At 38.3% G+C, this 19,667-nt stretch overlaps 1 protein-coding gene across 1 annotated transcript; it reads right to left on the bottom strand.

Annotated features, from left to right (window-relative positions):
* Positions 1-6,441: 6,441 nt before the first annotated feature.
* Positions 6,442-17,572, bottom strand: LOC113420050 (mucin-17-like). The gene is made up of 10 exons (XM_087947334.1): positions 17,521-17,572; positions 15,759-16,289; positions 14,740-14,850; positions 14,005-14,123; positions 13,648-13,706; positions 12,889-13,043; positions 10,675-10,737; positions 7,526-7,688; positions 7,066-7,221; positions 6,442-6,752 (listed from the first exon to the last, which is right to left on the bottom strand). The coding sequence occupies exons 1-10, from the start codon at positions 17,570-17,572 to the stop codon at positions 6,686-6,688; spliced, it is 1,476 nt and encodes a 491-aa protein (XP_087803460.1). The 3' UTR covers positions 6,442-6,685.
* Positions 17,573-19,667: the final 2,095 nt, after the last annotated feature.

The raw sequence follows: 19,667 nt of genomic DNA, 5'->3' as shown, positions 1-19,667 counted from the left end.
ATAAAAGAGAGGTTGTCCCCATATGCATGGCACTGCAGGGTTCCATACTTTATTCCCTCCTATTTAACACATACATGAAATTCCTAGGAGAGGAATTTGGGACTGATATCATCAGTATGCAGACGATACTCAACTGTGTATCTTGACCCTATGTCAGCCAAGTGATGCCATCAACTTTCTGCCTCAGTGTCTGAAAGCTATGCAGATCTGGATGGGGAGTGTTGGGTATGATTCAATGTGCCCATGTACTATTGAACACAGTGGTGTTCAATCAGTTACACTGGTTACCTGTGAGCTTCCAGTCAAAATTAAAGGTGCTGGTTATCTCATCTAAAATCCTTGTCTGTCAACCATAGTTTCTATATGTCTAATAAGATTGAGCATAAGTTGTGTGCTTCCGCCACATCAATTAGTGCCTTCTCTGTGTGGCACCTGACTTTAGTATGATTCCTCGCTCTACGAAAGATCCATCTGGCTTCCATTCTGATGCTCTTAATTTTTTATTTTTTATTTTATTTGGTTTGTCAATTGCTTACAAGATAATAGGTATAAGTAAAAACATAGTTATGAATACATGGATACATATAAGAAAAATAAAAGAAACAATAGGACAGAGACGGTAGGCACGTTGGTGCATTTATGCACACCCCCTACAGACCTCTTAGGAAAGGGGTGAGGTCAATAGTAGAAAGTCTAAGATTAAAGTTTTGGGGGTTTAGGGAAGAAACCACAGAGTCGGGTAGAGTATTCCAGACATTGACCACTCTGTTGCTGAAGTCGTATTTCCTGCAATCAAGTTTGGTGCGATTAACCTTGAGTTTGTATCTATTGTGTGCTCTTGTGTTGTTATGGTTGAAGCTGAAGTATTCATTGACAGGTAGGACATTGCAATGTATGATTTTATATACTATACTTAGATCGGACCAAAGGCGGCATAGTTCTAGGGTTTCTAGGTCTAGAATTTCGAGTCTGGTGGCATAAGATATTCTGCAACGAGTAGAGGAGTGGAGAACTCTTCTTGTGAAATATTTCTGGACATTCTCAACTGTGTTAATATCAGATACGTAATGCGGGTTCCAGACTGATGAGCTGTATTCAAGTATTGGTCTAGCAAATGTTTTGTATGCTCTAGTTAGTAGTGTAATATTACCAGAGAAAAAGCTACATAAGATTAGGTTAACAACTTTTAATGCCTTTTTGGCTATGTAGTTACAGTGGGCTCTAGCACTTAGATCATTAGAGATGAGTACTCCAAGATCCTTGACGGAGTTTAGATCATCAACAAGGTCTTGACTATTCAGCCTGTATTTTATTTTCTGATTTTTTGCCAATATGTAAGACAGAGCATTTGTTTGTTGAGATTTGAAGTTGTCATTTGTTTTCTAAAGACTCTCTTCCAGGAGCCTTTAAAAAAATGGTTGTTCTCCCAGACTTTAGGTACTGAGTTTGTTGTTTGCATTTTCTGTAAAAAGGGATATGTTTGTATAACCTCCACAGAGTTGTTTTAGAGTTGGGCTGCCTCTAAATCTCATAAATAAAATAAATATTCTGGATCATGCATGCCTTTGCTATGGGTTAAAAAAAAATGGATTATCTGATGTGGGTTAAGGAATGGATAACACTAAGAAATGCTAGATTGTTGACATTAGAAGGACATGATCTGTTGTTGGGGTGGCATGCTTTTTTATGGTACAAAGGAACTAAAACACAGGGGTATTTTAGAAGACATCATATACGGGAGTCTCTGTGGTTAAACTGGGAGAAGATTAAAAGACAATGTTATTTGAAAATTCCAGTCTGGTTATCGACTATTGAAGCATTTTCATATCCTATAATATACAAAAAGGAACAAACAGTTAGATATGGTGAAATACTGAATGAAAGGGGTGAACTTAAATCTATGCAAAAACTAGAGGAACAAGGTATGAAGATGAATTGGTTTTCATATGCACAAATACATTCAAGGTATGATAAAGATTCTAAAACAGAAGGTTTCTATGATAAATTGACTGACTTAGATAAGATTTTGACAGGTACTGATGAAAAGGTGATTAAAAAATTGTATGGATATTTATTAGAAATTAAACTAGAAGAAGAACAAGTTAAAGAAACTATGATTGCTTGGGGGAAGAATTTTGGATATGGGATTGATTTAGAGAAATGGCAAAAATTGTGGTCTCAAAATTATAAAATGACAATGTCAACAGCATATAAAGAAAATTTGTATAAGATGTTTTACAGGTGACATTTCCCCCCGACAAGAATAGCAAGAATGTTTAAGAATAAATCCAAAAAATGTTGGAAATGTCATCAGACACCTGGCTCATATTACCATATGTGGTGGACTTGTGCGGATGCCAAAAAATACTGGACTAAAATCCACATGTGGTTGGAGAAAATGACGAAAAAACATATAGACTTGAAACCAGAGATATTTTTATTGGGAATTTTACCTGAAATATATAGCAAAGACTTGAAATACCTGATTGTAAATGTATTAACAGCGGCTAGGATTGTATTTGCTAAAAACTGGAAAAATGAGAAGATACCATCACAGGAGGAAATAATTAAGAAAATATTGGAATGTGCTGAAATGAGTAGATTGACATTTGAAATTAGAGAACAAGAGGATAAACAATTTTATAAAATTTGGGATCTTTTTTATCAATGGTTAGATAACAAAGTACAGTAATGAAATATGTAGATTTCTAGAAAATAATAAATATATAAAGATGTACTTTTTTTTATTATAACTACAAAATGATTTTAGGATAGATTTGGGATGATAATATGAACTGTTATACAATAAATTAAGTAAATTATGGTTATCTTGTAAAACATGAATGAATAAAAGTATAGTCAAATGATTGATTAATAATGATACTAAGGTATTTAGTTTTTGATTGACAATATGAGATTATACATAATGTAATTGTAATGGAAGACTATGAAATGGAAGCACAAAACAATTTGTAAACCAATCGGCACACTGTATGTACACCTATGGAAGACAGCTTGATGTTTTATGTTTTGTTTGTTTATGTTTGTTTTAAAAAACCAATAAAATTTTAATTAAAAAAAAATTGGATTGGAAAATTAGCCAACCATTTGTACCCTGAAGACTGACTCATGTCATGTCATGTATAGATGAGAACCTTGTATGAAAATTCAGAAAGATTGCCTTGCTTATCTTCAGAAACAGCAATAAAAACTGTATACTCTGAACCCTAATTTCGACACCTCAGATACAGTACTATATTTAGCTTTGCTTTGCATATCAAGTTGCGTCATAAAACATAATAACAATCATTAGCTGATAAACAAGGTGAGGTTGCTGGTAAATAGGGTGTACCTAGAGAAGACATTATGAGGCATCATTTCTGATATGCTGCAGTTATTTTTAGATAGATCTGCTTTGTTAATGTGAAACACAGTTATTGCTTTTTGCCTCTTTGCTCTCTCTGAAGAACAATTTTGAAACTCACAATACCTACATATTCAATAGGAGAAGAAATACAGTCAGGCCATAACATTTCCTTTGAACATTGGATTATTCTTAATGCACATTATAAGAATTGCTATGTTGACTAAAATAGTTAATTGATTACTAATTATGGTAATAATAGTCAGGCTGGAAATTCCGGAACAATTTATCTGAAAGTTTCTGTGTCAGGAAGACTGCCTTGGAGGTACTACATGTGGTTTTTAATTACAATAGAAAATTCAGAAGGGCAGTTGGAAATCATGATCGGTAGTCAATCTAATCCTGTTTGTTCTAAATCTCTGCTGTCATAGGTCCCCTGTTATGCACTACACGGTGTGGAAAGTAAAGGAAAAATAAGATCAAGAAAAAGACACACTAATAATTAAGAGAACTGTCTGTAACCGAGCATGTGACAAAATGTAAAAGAAAGACTTAGAGCCAATGAAAGATTGCCCAAGTTGTGTCACCCCTTTGAGGAAGCAAGATTAAAAAACAGCAAGGTCATATAAATCAGTATTAACTTTATGGCAGCAACTATATTAACAGAATCTTGCAAATGTACTTCCTTCTTCCTTCCCTTTATTTCTGTGTGAATAGGGAAATTTCTCTAGTTTTCTGAGATGTTTTCTCTAGTTTCTTGGAACAGACTCAATCCCTGCTTATTTAACCATTGCCTTTGGTAGCAGCTCTTCCTCCTGTCTTGTAGCCTGTGCAGGGTGCCATTAACGAGAAGCAAGAGAGGCCTATTAGAGGATGTTTTAAAGTTATTATCATCAGAATAAAGACAGAGTTAATAAAATTTGACCTAGGTAATAAGTAAATATAGGATACAATAAAATAGGTTGTAATTTAGTAGACTAGCGTATAGGTTGTATATTATATTTTTTGTTCACTTGCTTAGAGTTAGTATTTTAAAGTATCACCACCAGGAGTGGGATTCTACCGGTTCGGCCTGGTTTGGGTGAACCGGTAGCTCCAAAGATCAGCTGGGAGAAGAAGATCAAGATATTTCTCCCCACCACCACCACCGATCAGCTGTTTTCTTAATATCAGCTGTGCTGCATGATTTAGATTAGCTAGAAAGCAGAAAATCGTCAGTTTTCTTGCTTTCTAGCTAATCTAAATCGTGTGGCACAGCTGATCCCCCCACTGTTGTACTGCTTCACCCAGGAGGCTTCTGTGAGGCCTAGGAGGCAAAATACAGGATGTAGGGAGGGTCTGTGCCCCCCTGCCCTGTTTTTGCTCCCAGGAGGCTTCCCTGAGGCCCAATCGGCAAAAAAAAAAAACCCAAACCACGCCCACCCAGTCACATGACCACCTAGCCATATCCACCTAGCCACGCCCACAGAACTGGTAGTTTAAAATTTGCATCCCACTCTGATCACCACACTATTGCATATCAAGAGCACAGCCATGTTTGCCCAGTATGTGATCCCTTTTGAAGAATGACATACACAGCTTCTAGTCTGAGATATGTACCAGATACTGAGTTTCACAAAAAAACAAGATAAGAGAATACCAAGAAGGCTAGGAAGGACCTGCAGCCAGTGAAAGGGATGTATAAAATATACTGAGATTGTAACTTAATGTGGACTTCTGTTGTTGTTCTGTTGAAGTTCACCAGCTCTTTGTCAACAACTTTCTAATAAATCTTACTTCTAGTTGACCAAAGTATTGTGTGAATTTGCTATGCACAATATCTTATCAGATAGTCACACAGCTGAGAACAGAAAAATGATCTCCTTGGATTAGAAAAACTGATCCTGAGATACAACAAGACTGAGATAGCATTAGACAATTTTTCGCTCTCCATGTCTTTAAAACTTTTTAAATAAATAATAGAAATTATTATTAGAAATTTTAATGCAGAAAAAAACTAACAAAAGCTAATATTTAGAAGAAAAAAGAAAAAAAATTAAAGAGTCTCAACCTCTTTTTTCTATCATGATGACCTAAATCTTGCAGAATTCCAAGTGTGGCCTTACTAGAGCAATATAAAGATGTACTAACACTTCATGTAATCTTGATACAATCCTTCTGATAATGTAGCCTAGGACTACATAGGCATTTTTCGCAGCTACAACACACCATTAAGTCACACTTAACTTATTCTCCATTAGGACTCCTAGATCCTTCTCACAGTTATTGCTGTTAACTAGTTACTACCTATTCTATATCTGTGCATTAAATTTTCCTTTCCAAACCACAATTGGGACTGGAACACAGTTGAACACCACCTTTTGTATGTATGTTGTCATCTCACACGAAAACAAAGGGGCAGGGTTTAGCTACCACACTTGTCATTTGGCATTTTGTCCCCGTCTTCCATGGATTTCCAAGGTGTTACCTTGAGGTAAGAAGAAGGTCAACCTGCAGTCTGCCAAAACTGCTCTTGGGGATGTTTCTCCTAGATAGGAGTGGAACCTCTGCATCGCAGTGTCCCCAGTGCTCAATCCATGGTTGCAGTCCAAAGGATCATCAGTGATATCAAAAACATTGAAATATCCAGCCAACATCATACGCCACATTCTTCTGTCCATCTCGAGTAAAGCTCATCCATCAAGCAAATTCTTTGCTTTCATTACCAGACCAGAACTCAGACTGAAATATATTTAGAAAATCAGCAGGTTCCAACAGTACAATTGACTTAATCACTAATAATTTGCCTCAGAAAGGGCTGTCACTATTACACTGAAACTTGCCATTGAACTAGAAACTCTTGCAACCTCAGTTAATGGGTTAAAACTTTTCCTGAGCAGGCATTAAGAAGTAGTTGCTTTCAAGGAGAGAATCAGATCTTTAACAATGAAAAAAAAAATACAAACACAAACTTCAGCAATCATCACCTTTATTGATTCCAAGCAAATCAGCAAAGCTCACGTTGGTACCTCATGCATATCCCCCACTGAAAAGTTGGCTGAGCCTCAGCATGGAGAAGATGGCTATGTGGCAGGAAATATTCAGACAAAGTAGAACAAGCAGGAATTTCACCATGCTTTACAATTTTTGTACGTCTTGAATCAAACACTTCCGTTGCTATTTGCAGATTCCTTACACTTGATGTGAAGTCCAGCATGTATTAAACCATTTATCACCAACCTCTTTGTTCTCAAATAGAAAGTCTTGTTAACCATTTTTAACCATCGTTCCGCATACTTCGCATCAGCTTGCCCTCATTGGTTATCTGCAAGTGCAGTTCCACTAGCCTCTATTCTGAAATATGAGATTCCTTTGGGCTATTTTATCAAAGTCAGCATCATCAGACCCGCTGCAAGAACAACAGAAGATAGTTGTAAATAATACCTAAGATAGAAACAGCCCTCCCATGACACAGGTAACTTTCTCCACTCTTGCGTGCTACACTGCAGGTGAGCAACTCTTTGCCTCTCTAAAAACGGTAGCCACTTAACCCTTAGATAACTAGCAATAACAATTTCCTGTCTTAAACATCTCAGAATTCCTGGATCTTCTCACTAGGACATTCTTCCCAATCAGATGATCCAAGCATCAATTATATGGATTAGAGGTATGTTCTCCCTTGCTATGGTACCATTGGACTTCTTAAGCCTCTCAAATATTACCTGGTTTTTTTCCGCTTTGCTTTGATGAGGCAAATAACAAGGATGATACTTATCACAAAGAACACAGCCAGGGCAAGACTAAGGCCCAGCACACTCTTTTGGATGGGTAATTGGCAGTAACTTCCCAAATACCAGAACACGTCCAAATTATTGCAACTATGGGAAAGAGAAATGAAGATTCTAAGTAACTTCAAATAGCAAAAATTCATTAAAACCTTGCATTAAAATAATAAAACAGAAATATTAAAATAGAATAAATGAATATCAATAGGTTTCAATAACAGGTTTGTATATAGAATTTAGGAAAATGTGGGATTCTGCAGGAAGAAAAATGTAGTGAGATGGGAGAACATCTCTGTTAGATCTAATAACTGTTCAAGATTTAAGTTTTACACCTTAAATGTAATGAACCTGGCTCTAAAGGACTCCTTTGATACTCCTCCTCCATCTGTTTACTTACATGCAGTGGGGGCCAATTTCAGAGAGATGGCAAACACCATTGAAGCAGTTCATGGAATCTTGAGTGTCTTTGAAACATCTTGAGACACAGCGCACAGTACCTTCAATTATGTGGGGATAATAGTAATCTGCATATTTTGGATCAATAATATTTTTGCAGGTGTCTGTAAAACAAAAAGAGGTGATAAATAGTATAATGAAATATGGGCAATACATGTAATTTAAATGAACAAACTGTACTGCAACCAACTATGATCTGAGGCAGCAAATCTGCTCAAACATAGCAAGATAATCTTATTCTCCCATCCTGCCCCATGTACTTTTTTAGTAGTTTGGAAAAATATCCTTCTTTGGCAGAAAATAAAAGATATCTGCATAATTATGATATAACTACAACCTCAGAGAGAGAAAATCAAGATGATTTTAAGAACTGAAAGAAACAAATTTAGAAGAATTTATAGGCAGCAGAGCTCTGCAAGGAAGAATTAAAGTTCCAATACAAAACAGATGGAGGGTTTGAAAACTCATCTTTTTCTATCTTTCTTGAGTTCTTCCTCGTGTCCTCCTAACCACCATGTTAATGTGTCTTTACAGTACATCTTTAGCTTTTTTCCCTTCAGTTACTGTGCTTTTCATAGTACAAAATTTAAAGGTAAAGGTTCCCCTCATACATATGTGCTAGTCGTTCCTGACTCTAGGGGGTGGTGCTCATGTCCGCTTCAAAGCCAAAGAGCCAGTGCTGTCTGAAGACATCTCCATGGTCATTGTAACTACATAGCCAAAAAGGCATTAAGAGTTGTTAACCTAATCCTACGTAGCTTTTTCTCTGGTAATATCTCACTACTAACTAGAGCATACAAAACATTTGCGAGACCAATACTTGAATACAGCTCATCAGTCTGGAACCCACATTACGTATCTGATATTAACACAGTTGAGAATGTCCAGAAATATTTCACAAGAAGAGTTCTCCACTCCTCTAATCATTGCAGAATACCTTATGTCATCAGACTTGAAACTCTAGACCTAGAAAACCTAGAACTGCATCGCCTTCGGTCTGATATAAGTATAGTATAAAAAATCATACATTGCAATGTCCTACCTGCAAATGAATACTTCAGCTTCAACCATAATAATACAAGAGCACACAATAGATACAAACTCAAAGTTAACCGCACCAAACTTGATTGCAAGAAATACAACTTCAGCAACAGAGTGGTCAATGTTTAGAGTCTACCTGACTCTGTGGTTTCTTCCCCAAACCCCCAAAACTTTAACCTTAGACTGTCTACTATTGACAGCCTTTCCTAAGAGGTCTGTAGGGGGAGTGCATTAGCGCACCAATTGTGCCTACCGTCCCTGTCCTATTATTTCTTTTTATTTTTCTTATATGTATCCATTTCATGTATTCATAACTATGTTTATACTTTACCTATTATCTTGTAAGCAATTGACAAATCAAATAAATAAAAATAAATAAAACAATATTTACTTAGGCCCAAATTGAGTTTTAGTAAAAGAACAAAGTCCCCTTTATATTTTCTTCATTCTTGTTCCTCAATTTTCCACCCTGTTTTTCCATTGTTATTCAAGAACATCCTCAACATTACTGGATTTCCTCCCCCCTCCTCCAATTCTTAAGAAATATTTAATAGTTATTGCTTTTTCTTCATCCCCAGCCTATTGTGAGCTGGGGATGAAGAAAACTTATACTTGTCATTGGCTGTTCCAGTTTTAAAATAGTGTTTTTCCTCTTTTCTTTGGCTTCTCACATACTCTATCAACAAGTGGCTGCTGGGATGCCCCACCCATCCCAGGATATGAGGCTCAGAAACATCTCCATATTATTTTGCAAGAGAGTCAAATCACTGGTTTCCTGAAAGTAATGTATCTTCAGGATGCTCACTGTCAGTTTTCAAAGTTGATAAGTGGATTTTTAGAAGTGTGGCTGTGGCATCCTAGTTAAAACTTAACAGGAAGTGAAATGAAGCCAAGGAATCGACCTCTTTCCTCAAGCTGCCTTACATTTATCTTACATATACAAAATGACAGTATAATAGTCAGGCCTCACTTCTTTGTCAGTGTCAGGACTGCCAATTTATGCTTATCTGTTTTTCCGCTGGCTCAAAAATTGGCACTTTAGCATAGTTATCTAGTTTCTAGCTAGAGAAGAGCATAAATGACAACATCTGTTGGCATGACTTGCATAGCTTCTTTTCCATCTTCACCTCCTGTCTTTGCCTCACTGCTAATGCTACAAGTGGGCATATGGGAGCTGGAGAAGACTTCCTTCCTTCCTCCCTTCTTTCCTTCCTTCCTTAATTCTCCATGGATTTGATCTGGGAGATCCTCTTCACTTGCTAGAGGTTCCCAATTCCTGAGTCATGGGATTGACAGTCCTAGCTTACATAAAGTAGTTAGATGAAATGGATTGACTGGATTGATGGATGGATTGGATCTATATATTGTTGGAAGAAATATCCAGTACAGGTCCAATTCAGGAGAAAGGCCCTGGAAATAAAATGGAGGCTGGAAGCTGATTGGAAAGAAAGGTTCCCTTTTTTGATGAAGCAGAACCACAAACCACAAGTGATTCTAGGACAGCTGACAAAATAGAGTTTAGAGTGGGTTGGTTTTATACATTCTGGATTCCTATGGGGGTTATGTAGAGGTCATGGCTGGCTCTATAAGCAAAAGGGGAAATGCAAATCCTAGTTGTTTGTCTGAGCTAATTTTGTCAATATTTTGTTTGTTGCTTATCTAAGTTTCTGACCCAGTCTTTCTGAATGGATTACCAAATCTGCATTTCTAAAAGCTGGCCTCCTCAGTTTCTGCTTGGGGCAGAGAAACTGGAGCTGGTTTTTGCCTCCCTTAAGATTTTTTTCCCATTTCTTCTTTAGGGGAAATATTCTATACTGCCTTTTTTAAATATTTCCCAAATATTTCATTATTCTGGGGTGAGGGTGTGAGCTTCTCACAATATCATCAAATATTTCAGGAACTTTCATTTATGTATGAAAACAAACAGTTCAGATATCATGGCAAGTGTTAGCAGTTACACACTTAAAATGTGGATTGAACAATTAAGTATTTTAAAATGTAAAGCATAGTCCTGATAATCTTTATACCCAACTGGTTACTGAAACTTACCATTAAATGAAAAACTTGAAATAAGAATCGAGTTAGGTAAAGGAACAAAGCACAGTTCTGGTCCTGAAAAAAAAGTATAATTGTATTCATTAGTTATCTGGGGTAGTTCTATACCTTGGTTTATTTCTTCCAAAATTCTTCTCCACCAAAAAAATTAAATTGATCTTTTTAAACAACTCACCTACTGCACCAAATGGCAGGGAAACCATTAACTTTACTTCTTCAAACCAGGATAGTGCAAACACAGTCATTATCTTGTTTTATTCTGCACCACAGTTTTCATTTTTTATGAACCAAGTTCTACAAATCTCTTCCCTGGCCAGCAGTGGGGATCTGAGCCAGTGATGCGATTCAAGTAATTTAACAACTGATACTCCCTAATGACCAGCTGGGTAGGCGTGGATGGGGCGGTGTCATGTGACTGAGTGGGCATGGCCAACTCGGACGTCATTCACGGCAAGTTAGGGTGGTGCAGGCGGACCAAAGCAGTGGTAGCAAAGGCTAGAGCACAGCAATAGCATTCTATTGTCGTTGTGGTACATTTGCGCTCAAGGCAGCCCTCACCTCCCACCGCTTCGGGCTTGGAGCTATAAGCTGTGTCCGGGAAGCACTGCAGTGGAGAGATTCTGGGTCTGATTCTCTGGAGCCTTATGTCTTGCTGGGTCTCTCTGCCTGAGAGTCAGGTTTTTTAAAAATACTTTTGTAGCAAGAAATGGCAGGCAGCTACTTCTGACCTTTGTTTGGTGCAGCTGGGCATGCATGCCTCGGTTGCTCAGGGAGACATGCAGCCTGCTCTCTGCCCTGAGACGCTGGCCTGCCACATTCACTGCCATCACCTCATGGCCTGCCCGCTGATCTGACCTTCACTGCTGCTGTTGCCAGGGATGAGTGGGGCAGGGTTGCATTGGGGCTCCATGTTGTAATGGGCTCCAGGAGGAGGAGGGGACCCTGTCACCTCTATTGTGAAGCCTGCTAAACTTCACTGTGCTGTGCAAGGGCAGGCCGCTTTGACCATGAGGTGGCAACAGCAGTGCCAGTGGCAGCAGTATGGGTCAGGTCAGCAGGGAGGCTATGAAGTGGCAGCAGCGAACACCGCAGGCCGGTGTCTTGGGGTGGAGAGCAGGTCGTATGTCTCCCTGAGCGACTGAGGCATGCATGTCCAGCTGCACCAACAAAGGCCAGAAGTAGTCACCGTCATTTCCTGCTGCAAAAATCTTTTTTAAAACCTGACTGTTGGTCAGAGAGTCTCAGCAAGAAATGAGGCTCCAGAGAATCAGACCTTGGATGCTTTTCTCTGCTGCAGTGCTTCCCAGACATGGCTCACAGTTCTGAGCCCGAAGTGGCAGGAGGAGGGGAGGGCTGCCTTGAGTGCAAATGTACCACGATGAAGACAGAATGCTGTTGCTGCACAAAGGCAAGTACAGGGGCGCTTTGCTTCCACACTAAGGCTCCAGCCATCGCCACCACTGCTTTGACCACCTGTGTCACCCCACCTTACTGCAACAATGCCATTACCTCACTCTGGCTGGCGAGGGCTACGCTACTCCTTGCACCACTACTCTTGTACCACCCTCTACAGCAGAGATTTCCAACCCCACCCAGAGCCAGCCTCCCTCCCCTGCCTTCGCCCTTACCTTCTAAGCCCATGCAAGGAGTGACTGGGGGGGAGGGGCAGCCAGTGGTAGTATCAGCTGGTTTGCTGAACTGTGCAAAAAAATAACAACCAGTTTGGCTGAACTGGTGTAAACCGGCTGAAACACATCACTGATCTGAGCCCCCAGGATCTCCTCTGTCTATTCTTTCAGGCCAAACCTCCCATATTCACAGCCCCTTCCCCCCAGAAGGAAAGGGAATTATAAGCAGAAAAACCTAAACAATGAACCAAAGCTGCATTTGAGCCCTGTATCCTCTGTCCTTTTGCCCCAAGAAACCAAGCAAAATAATCCATTTCCTGACCCTCATCCCCAGAACGAGTTTGTTTTTTTTTTTTTTTTTGGGGGGAATTCATTCTCTGACTGGTACCAAATAGAAAAAAGAATGGGTTTGCTGCCATCTAGTGGCTATATTGAAATTTGTAAGTTATCCTGCAGAAAAAAAAGGTGGCTCATCCTAAAAACATCCTTGTCTAAAAGAAAAAAGAGCCAGGAATCTTGCTTATTTCGCACCCAGGGAAAACCATATCCAAGTGGAAGAGTTTACCCAGCCATTCCATACCTGAAGGCTCAATACACTCTCCTTCAGTATGTATGTCTTTCAAGGAGCGTTTCACTGCCTCTGTAATAACTTCCATTGTATGCTGGATCATTTCCTCATTATTGTATATTATTACTTGGGAGATGACTTTATGTTCCACAATAATACTGCCATTCCTAAGAGAAAAATGAAGGAAAAACAATTCCTCAGTTACTGAACTGCCTTTTTTTCCTCCATGGAAGTATGATAAAGACTGTAATGGATCCACCCTTTTCCTCCATCAAATTCAAAATGAACTAGAACTTCTAGTCCTTTCCATATAATCCACACAACTATCTTGAGAAAGGGTTTAGAATAAGAGTTTCAGACTGGCCCAGGCTTTGTCTGGAAGCTTCCTGATTGAGTGGGATTTTAACCTCAACTTTAGTCCAAGTCTAATTGCTTTAACTTCATCATTGTTGGTGCTTCTCTTGAAGAGCCATTTCTTCCTCAGATGTTTCCTGAAACACATGGTGACTGAAAGTATACATAAGACATGCAAAATGCCCGATCTTCCAATTCTCTAGCCACTCTTAGTTCCTTCCCTGCTCAGGCCTTGAACTATCCATATTGTTAAAAAAAAAGAAAGAAATCTGAAGAGAAGTTACTTAAACCAGAGGATCCACAATGGAACAAAAGTTCTACTCATATTCAACTGAGGCTGGCCTGAATGAATGAGATAAATTCATTTGATGGCTCATCATCCCAGAGCCTTAAATTAGTCTCTTTTTGGATACCAACCTCATTCGTAAGATCTCCACTTCACAGTATCCAGGTACAGCACCATAAACATCTTCCATCTACAAGGTAGAAAAAGTAAAAGAAAGCCTTCGTAAACAAAGAAACCTATGTCAGGAAAGAGACTTTAATTAGAAGCCAGCCTCCTAAAGCATTGAGGGTGTGCTGTGTCTTGTCTAATTCCCTAGCTGCAGAAAGCTTATAATCCAAGAAGTGAATTTCTGATTGGGAAGAAGACACATTCTTGGTATGAATTAGGAGTGCTGGCCTTGGTTAAAGAAGAGTGTAAGATACGGTACATTGAAATTTTGAAATGGTGACATTGATCAGATGTAGGCTATTTCCTTGATCCAATCTTACCTGCTTTTGAAACTGAGCCTGAATTTCCTGAGAATATTTAGAGCTTAAATCTTCCAGAGATTTCTTGTACTCTCTGTTAGCAACTTTCACCTGAGCTTTGACAGTAATTGTCACAAATACTAAAAGAGAAAGAGATATTCATGTGAACTTCAACAAGTTTCTTCCCTGCAAAGGAATTCTAAACTGTGACAGGCAAGAGGCGAATGTGTTCCCATTCTCCAACACACTTTCAAATACCTAAATCCAAAGGTCCTCATCTGGTTTGAAAAGTCATTTTTTGTTTATTGATGAAAAAGAAGCAGTAAATGACCAATCAGGTATTTTTATGCAATCTCCAAATCCCATCTCCATGATTCTTCTTTAAAAAAAAAAATCTTTATTTAGCACGGAACAGGAATATCTTCTCAACTATTCATGAGGTCTCTGTAGCCATGTGTGGGGAAAACATTAGCTCCAAATTAATCATTTTAGCTTGGGGCTCTCAAATCACTGTAAACTATCCTTTCCAGACAGGTGGAAGTGGGAATAGAGAGCTATTTCCCTATATGTTCCTGGTTTACATGCACTACACTATAATGGAGCTTCTGTTAAGCCACATTTTCCAAAGTTAGTTCTTCCATATGCAATCTCTTTATTCTAGTATGGTAATCCAACATATCTGGAAGCAAACAATTAGAGAAAGTTGTCAGGCTGCCATCAGGAAAAAGTAATCACATTCTCCCTGATTGTACTTACAGTCAGTGACTGGAATTACATCCACAAGGAACTCACACTTGGGTCCATAGAATAAATCTTCATTACAAATGCATTTGATTCCATCATAGACTCCACCATTGAGGCATATCTCTGGAACAGAGAAGCCCCCTTATACAGATCTAATTTGAAAGTTACAATGCAGCAATTTACATAGAAATATAATTCTTTATCACAGCATGCATGTATTTTTTAAAAAACCACTTGGGTCCATAGAATAAATCATCATTACAGATGCACTTGATCCCATCAAATATTCTGCCACTGTGGCATAGCTCTGGAACTGAAAAGTTCCCTTATATGGATTTGGAAATTATAATCTATTCTTATAAAATGGCAATTTTATAAACACTGATAATGACATTGATCATGGAGAGATGTCTCCAGAAGATTTGAGTGGAAGTTCTGCATACCATGCATCCTTCCAGGTTTTAGCCAAAATTTGGCAAAACATGAAAACAATTCATCTGTGAGCATAGAGTAATCTGTACAAGCTAAAGACCATGAATGTTCAATGTTCTCATGTTATTCCAAAGTCCTAGCACAAGGCAACCATGTCCCAAAGGAAGTGTGTCCATCCTCCCAATCTCCCAGAACAGAGAGGAGCTTTCTGTGGCCTTTCAGCTACTGCTGAAATATCACTCTCAGCTGCCCCAGCCAGGATCCCCAGTAGTAAGAGGCGAGAGAGCATTCACTATATAGGGGAAGCCACAAACATCATCCCCACAATATGGAGGGAAAATCACCTCATATGACTATGCTACAGTCATAGGCACACTTATAAGGCAGCATTTTGGACAGAAATGTGATGAATAGTGGCTAATCCCATTCATACTCAATCTGTCCTAAATTGTACATATTTCTAAAAAACAAAATAGAAGATCCAAGCTACGGTTCCGATAATCTGATTACAGGAACAGAAGAAAAAATTGTCATGAATTTTGAAAAGTTTAAAATAGGAATGAGACAAGCATATGGATCAAATGAAAATTGATACTCACGGCTTGTGGTAGTTGTGGTATTTTTGCTAATCTTAGGACTGGAAGAAATTCCTGGAATTGATGTGCTGGAGACAGTAAATCTGCTTTTGCAACTACTTGGGGCTAAGGTACCCGTGGACGGTGTGTTTTTAGAGGGATCACTCATGATGGTGTTGCCCTGTGAGGAAGGGCTCTTTGTTCCACTCCAAGAAGTTGTAAAATCTGAGGCTACGGTCCCATCGCTTACCACCATCCTGAGTGTTGTTGTAAACTCCTGTGTTCCTCCAGGGAGAGTTATCGGGGAAAGGATGTCAACATGAGAAGTTGTGAATGTTGTCCTTGTAGTGCTGTGAGGGATGGTGGGGTGTGGGGTGGCTCTGGTACCAGTGGGGTGTGTTGGAGAGGTGCGTATTTCTTCTGAGAGAGCACTTGTTGTTATACTTGTACTTGTTGTACTTTCATGAACAAGGAACTCACATCGGGGCCCATAGAATAAATCTTCATCACAGATGCATTTGACCCCATCAAATGTTCCACCATTGTAGCATAGCTCTAAAAGAAAGAGACCCCCACATATCAATGTAATTTGGAAATTGTCATTTTTGTTTATGAAATGTCTGTGGCTTCCCATTGTCAAAAAAAATCTGGGCAGTGTATAGTTGTAAAGCACATAAATGTTCTATAACCACCCAAAGATAGTAGACATCACAGAGGAATAGTAAAATCCTAACCCACATATTCTTAAAAAGAGTCTTCCACATTCCCTAAGTCAGGCCCTGAGGGAAGAGCTAAGTTTCCAAGTTTAAACAATTCCCAGCCATTACCACTAAGACATTTCTGTTTCTTAGGAAAAAAAGCTAAAATTGTTGTTGTGACGAAGTAAGATTCAACTGCCAAATATTTACAGTAAATAAATGTTAATAAACCAGAGGTGGTATTCAGCAGGTTCTGACCAGTTCTGGAGAAATTTTGAATAGTTCGGAGAACCGGCAAATATCACCTCTAACTGGAGATTTTACAATATCCTTCCCCTGCCACGCCCACCAAGCCACATCCACAGAACCGGTAGTAAAAAAAATTGAATCCCACCACTGTAATAAACAACTAATAAAACAAGTTGGCATTTTTTATCACTAACATCATATTGAACTTTGGTTAAAAATATTTTAAACTTTGGAATAGATGTTACTTATTTTTACAAAAAAATGTATGATTTATAGATGAACCAATCATATAAACTAAGATGCCTATTCTCACGTTGCAACCTTTAGAATATGAGATTTTCAAACTACTTTTGACAGAGTTTATTGATCTTATAATTATATTGGTAGCTTAGATCAATTATAATTGAAATTTCATGTCAATCTCATTGTTCATTTATGTTCATAACCATAAATAAATCCCCCTATTCTCTAACATGTTTTCTAGCCAGAAACTCTTCTAGTTTTTCTTGTATTTCAAGATATCTTTATGGCTAGGTAGAAAGTTTTGGTTATATTAAGCAATTAATTACTGAATTATCAAGACATAAAATGCAACTACAGAATATAGCTAAAAATATTTCTATACCTATAGTCATTCCCTCCACTTTGGAAAATGCACAGAAGAGAATTTGCCTAAGACATTATTCTTGGGAATTACCTCAAACATTTACAGTTGCACCAAAATGAGCGCAAACACTGAGTTATATTTAATTCAACTTTTCTGATTAAGAGACAAGCAGAAGTAATTCTGATTCCTGCATTCTGTTTGAAGAGTTGTTTATATCTTTGGCCCTACTCACCTGCTTCAACACAAGGGATAAGGAAGAAGAAAAAGAGAGCCCCCATCATCATTTTAGATTGTTTCTCAGAAGCCTGAATCCAAATCAATGTTACTTAAGTGAGACTCAAGCACACCTGAGGATCTCACTCTGTTTCCTAAGGAAAGAAAGGTAGAACTGAGGACCTTGGACATCTGAAAGACGGAAAAGGAAAGGTAATCAGCCCATAGCGAATGTATATGTTTTTTTTTTCTTCTATCACAGAATCTGTGTGTGCAGGAAGGGCAATAAAACCAACGTGGTACTTTGTGAGTCAATGTAACTGATAAATGAGTTCTAGGCTGACTCCTAAAAAAATCAGTTGTTTCTTTTCAAATACCGTAATCAGATGATAATTCCTTTTGTTCACAAGCCAGTATAACGCAAGAGGAAAACAAGCCTCTTGCCAAACACACATAACCCCTTTTATTTCACATCTTTATATATTTCATACCATGATAAACTCATTCTTACAGCAGTACAAATAATATAACTAGCACCAGACAGAGTTAGATCATAGTCTTTGACAGGGTGTTTGTTTGCTATCATCTCAGTTCTTCAATCTGGAACATGGAGGTTGGTGCTGTTGACCCCATATGATTCTTGGAAAGTTAACAGCAATGAAAAAGCTACTTAAAAGGCTAGGACGTGGCTTTAATATTATTAGAAAGTTATCTGTTAAACCATCTATTTATCTCTTTATATGGTGATTATTAGATTTATTTTCCTTGTCCAGTGTTTAAAATGATATATATAGAAACCCTGATTTTAATTTTTCCACATAACCTCAACCCTGCATGGTAGCCTAGGATAAGAGAATGTTTCTAGCCAGAGGTCATCTAGAGATCTTTCATTAGTGAGGGTGAATTTGACCACACTTTGCAAATCTGGGACTTATTACACAATGGAGATGAAAGTTCAATAGCATATGAAGCATATGTTTCAAGCATATCCTCTGGAAAAAGATTCATTCTGGACTACTATGGAAAATTTACATACATTAAATCCAGCCATTTGAGCACAGCCAAATAATTTTGCCAAACTCACTGCCACCCTGTGGTTTCTCCCAAACCTGGAGTCAGTTATGAAATGTAACAAGACATTATATACCCATGAGCTATAGACATGGCCACACAGGGATACGGGAAAGAAAATAGCAACCTGGCTTAAAGCAGATTCTATTTAGTCATCCAATTGTGTAGCTGCCCATTTCACCAGAAGCAATTCTGGGCAGCATATATTATGGACATGTATTTTATGGCTGGGTAATAGTTTTTCAACACTTTACCTTTTTGACTCTGAAAAACAGATGGCATTGCTTCAAGCAGTAAAAATGGCAGGGACTTCCCTTGCCGGGAGAAAATGTATGTCAGGACTCCTAAAATGTGCAGAAACCCTACAGAAAACCTTTGGTCAGGCACTAGAGGGCACCAAAGCTATTCAGCCCCTGTGAGGAAAATGAAGTGGCAGAGGGCCTAAGTAGTTGTCCCTACTGCATTCTTCATGTGGTAAAAAAAATCAAAATATATTTCCCAAAGTTGTTTCTGTTAAAACATCTTGCTGCTGGGAAATTCTTTATTTCTTTTTTTTTCTTTGCTTGGAAAGTTCCAGACACATACACATTTCCTTTATAAATGTCCTGTTAAGAAAAAGTGTGAGAGAAGGTTCCCTCTCACATTCACATGTACTGTAAACTGCATTTACTACTTTGAAATGCCTCCAATGAAATGGTTTTCTCATAAGAAAAAATTCACAGCACGCTGAAGTGACCCTGAGTAACGATAGGGAAAAGAACCTGTGGTCCAGTAAATCATATTGTTTTTATTCACTGAGCTTATTTCAAAGATAGTTTAGCAAGCATGCTGACCTAGTAGGAAGGGATAAGTAATGATAAAGTCGCACAAATGGATTTATCTAAAACATTTCAATGTCAGGCTGTGATTTCTTTATTTTGCCTTTGCAATGTGTGGGGCCAGAGGCATATGAGCACCCATTCTGGTTTTGATCATGGTCACTCTGGAAAGTTTCAAAACTTTCCTGCATTATCGACTGCAAGCAAATAAAATAATATAGTAATTTATCAAAGTGATTTGACTGCTTTAAGTAAACCAGATTTTGGGTCGAAGAAT

Source organism: Notechis scutatus, chromosome Z (assembly GCF_049901735.1).
Source record: "Notechis scutatus isolate UNSWTSFEM ecotype Mainland chromosome Z, rNotScu1.2, whole genome shotgun sequence".
In the NCBI taxonomy this organism is placed as follows: Eukaryota; Metazoa; Chordata; class Lepidosauria; order Squamata; family Elapidae; genus Notechis; species Notechis scutatus.
This window is presented reverse-complemented; position numbering and strand designations above follow the sequence as displayed.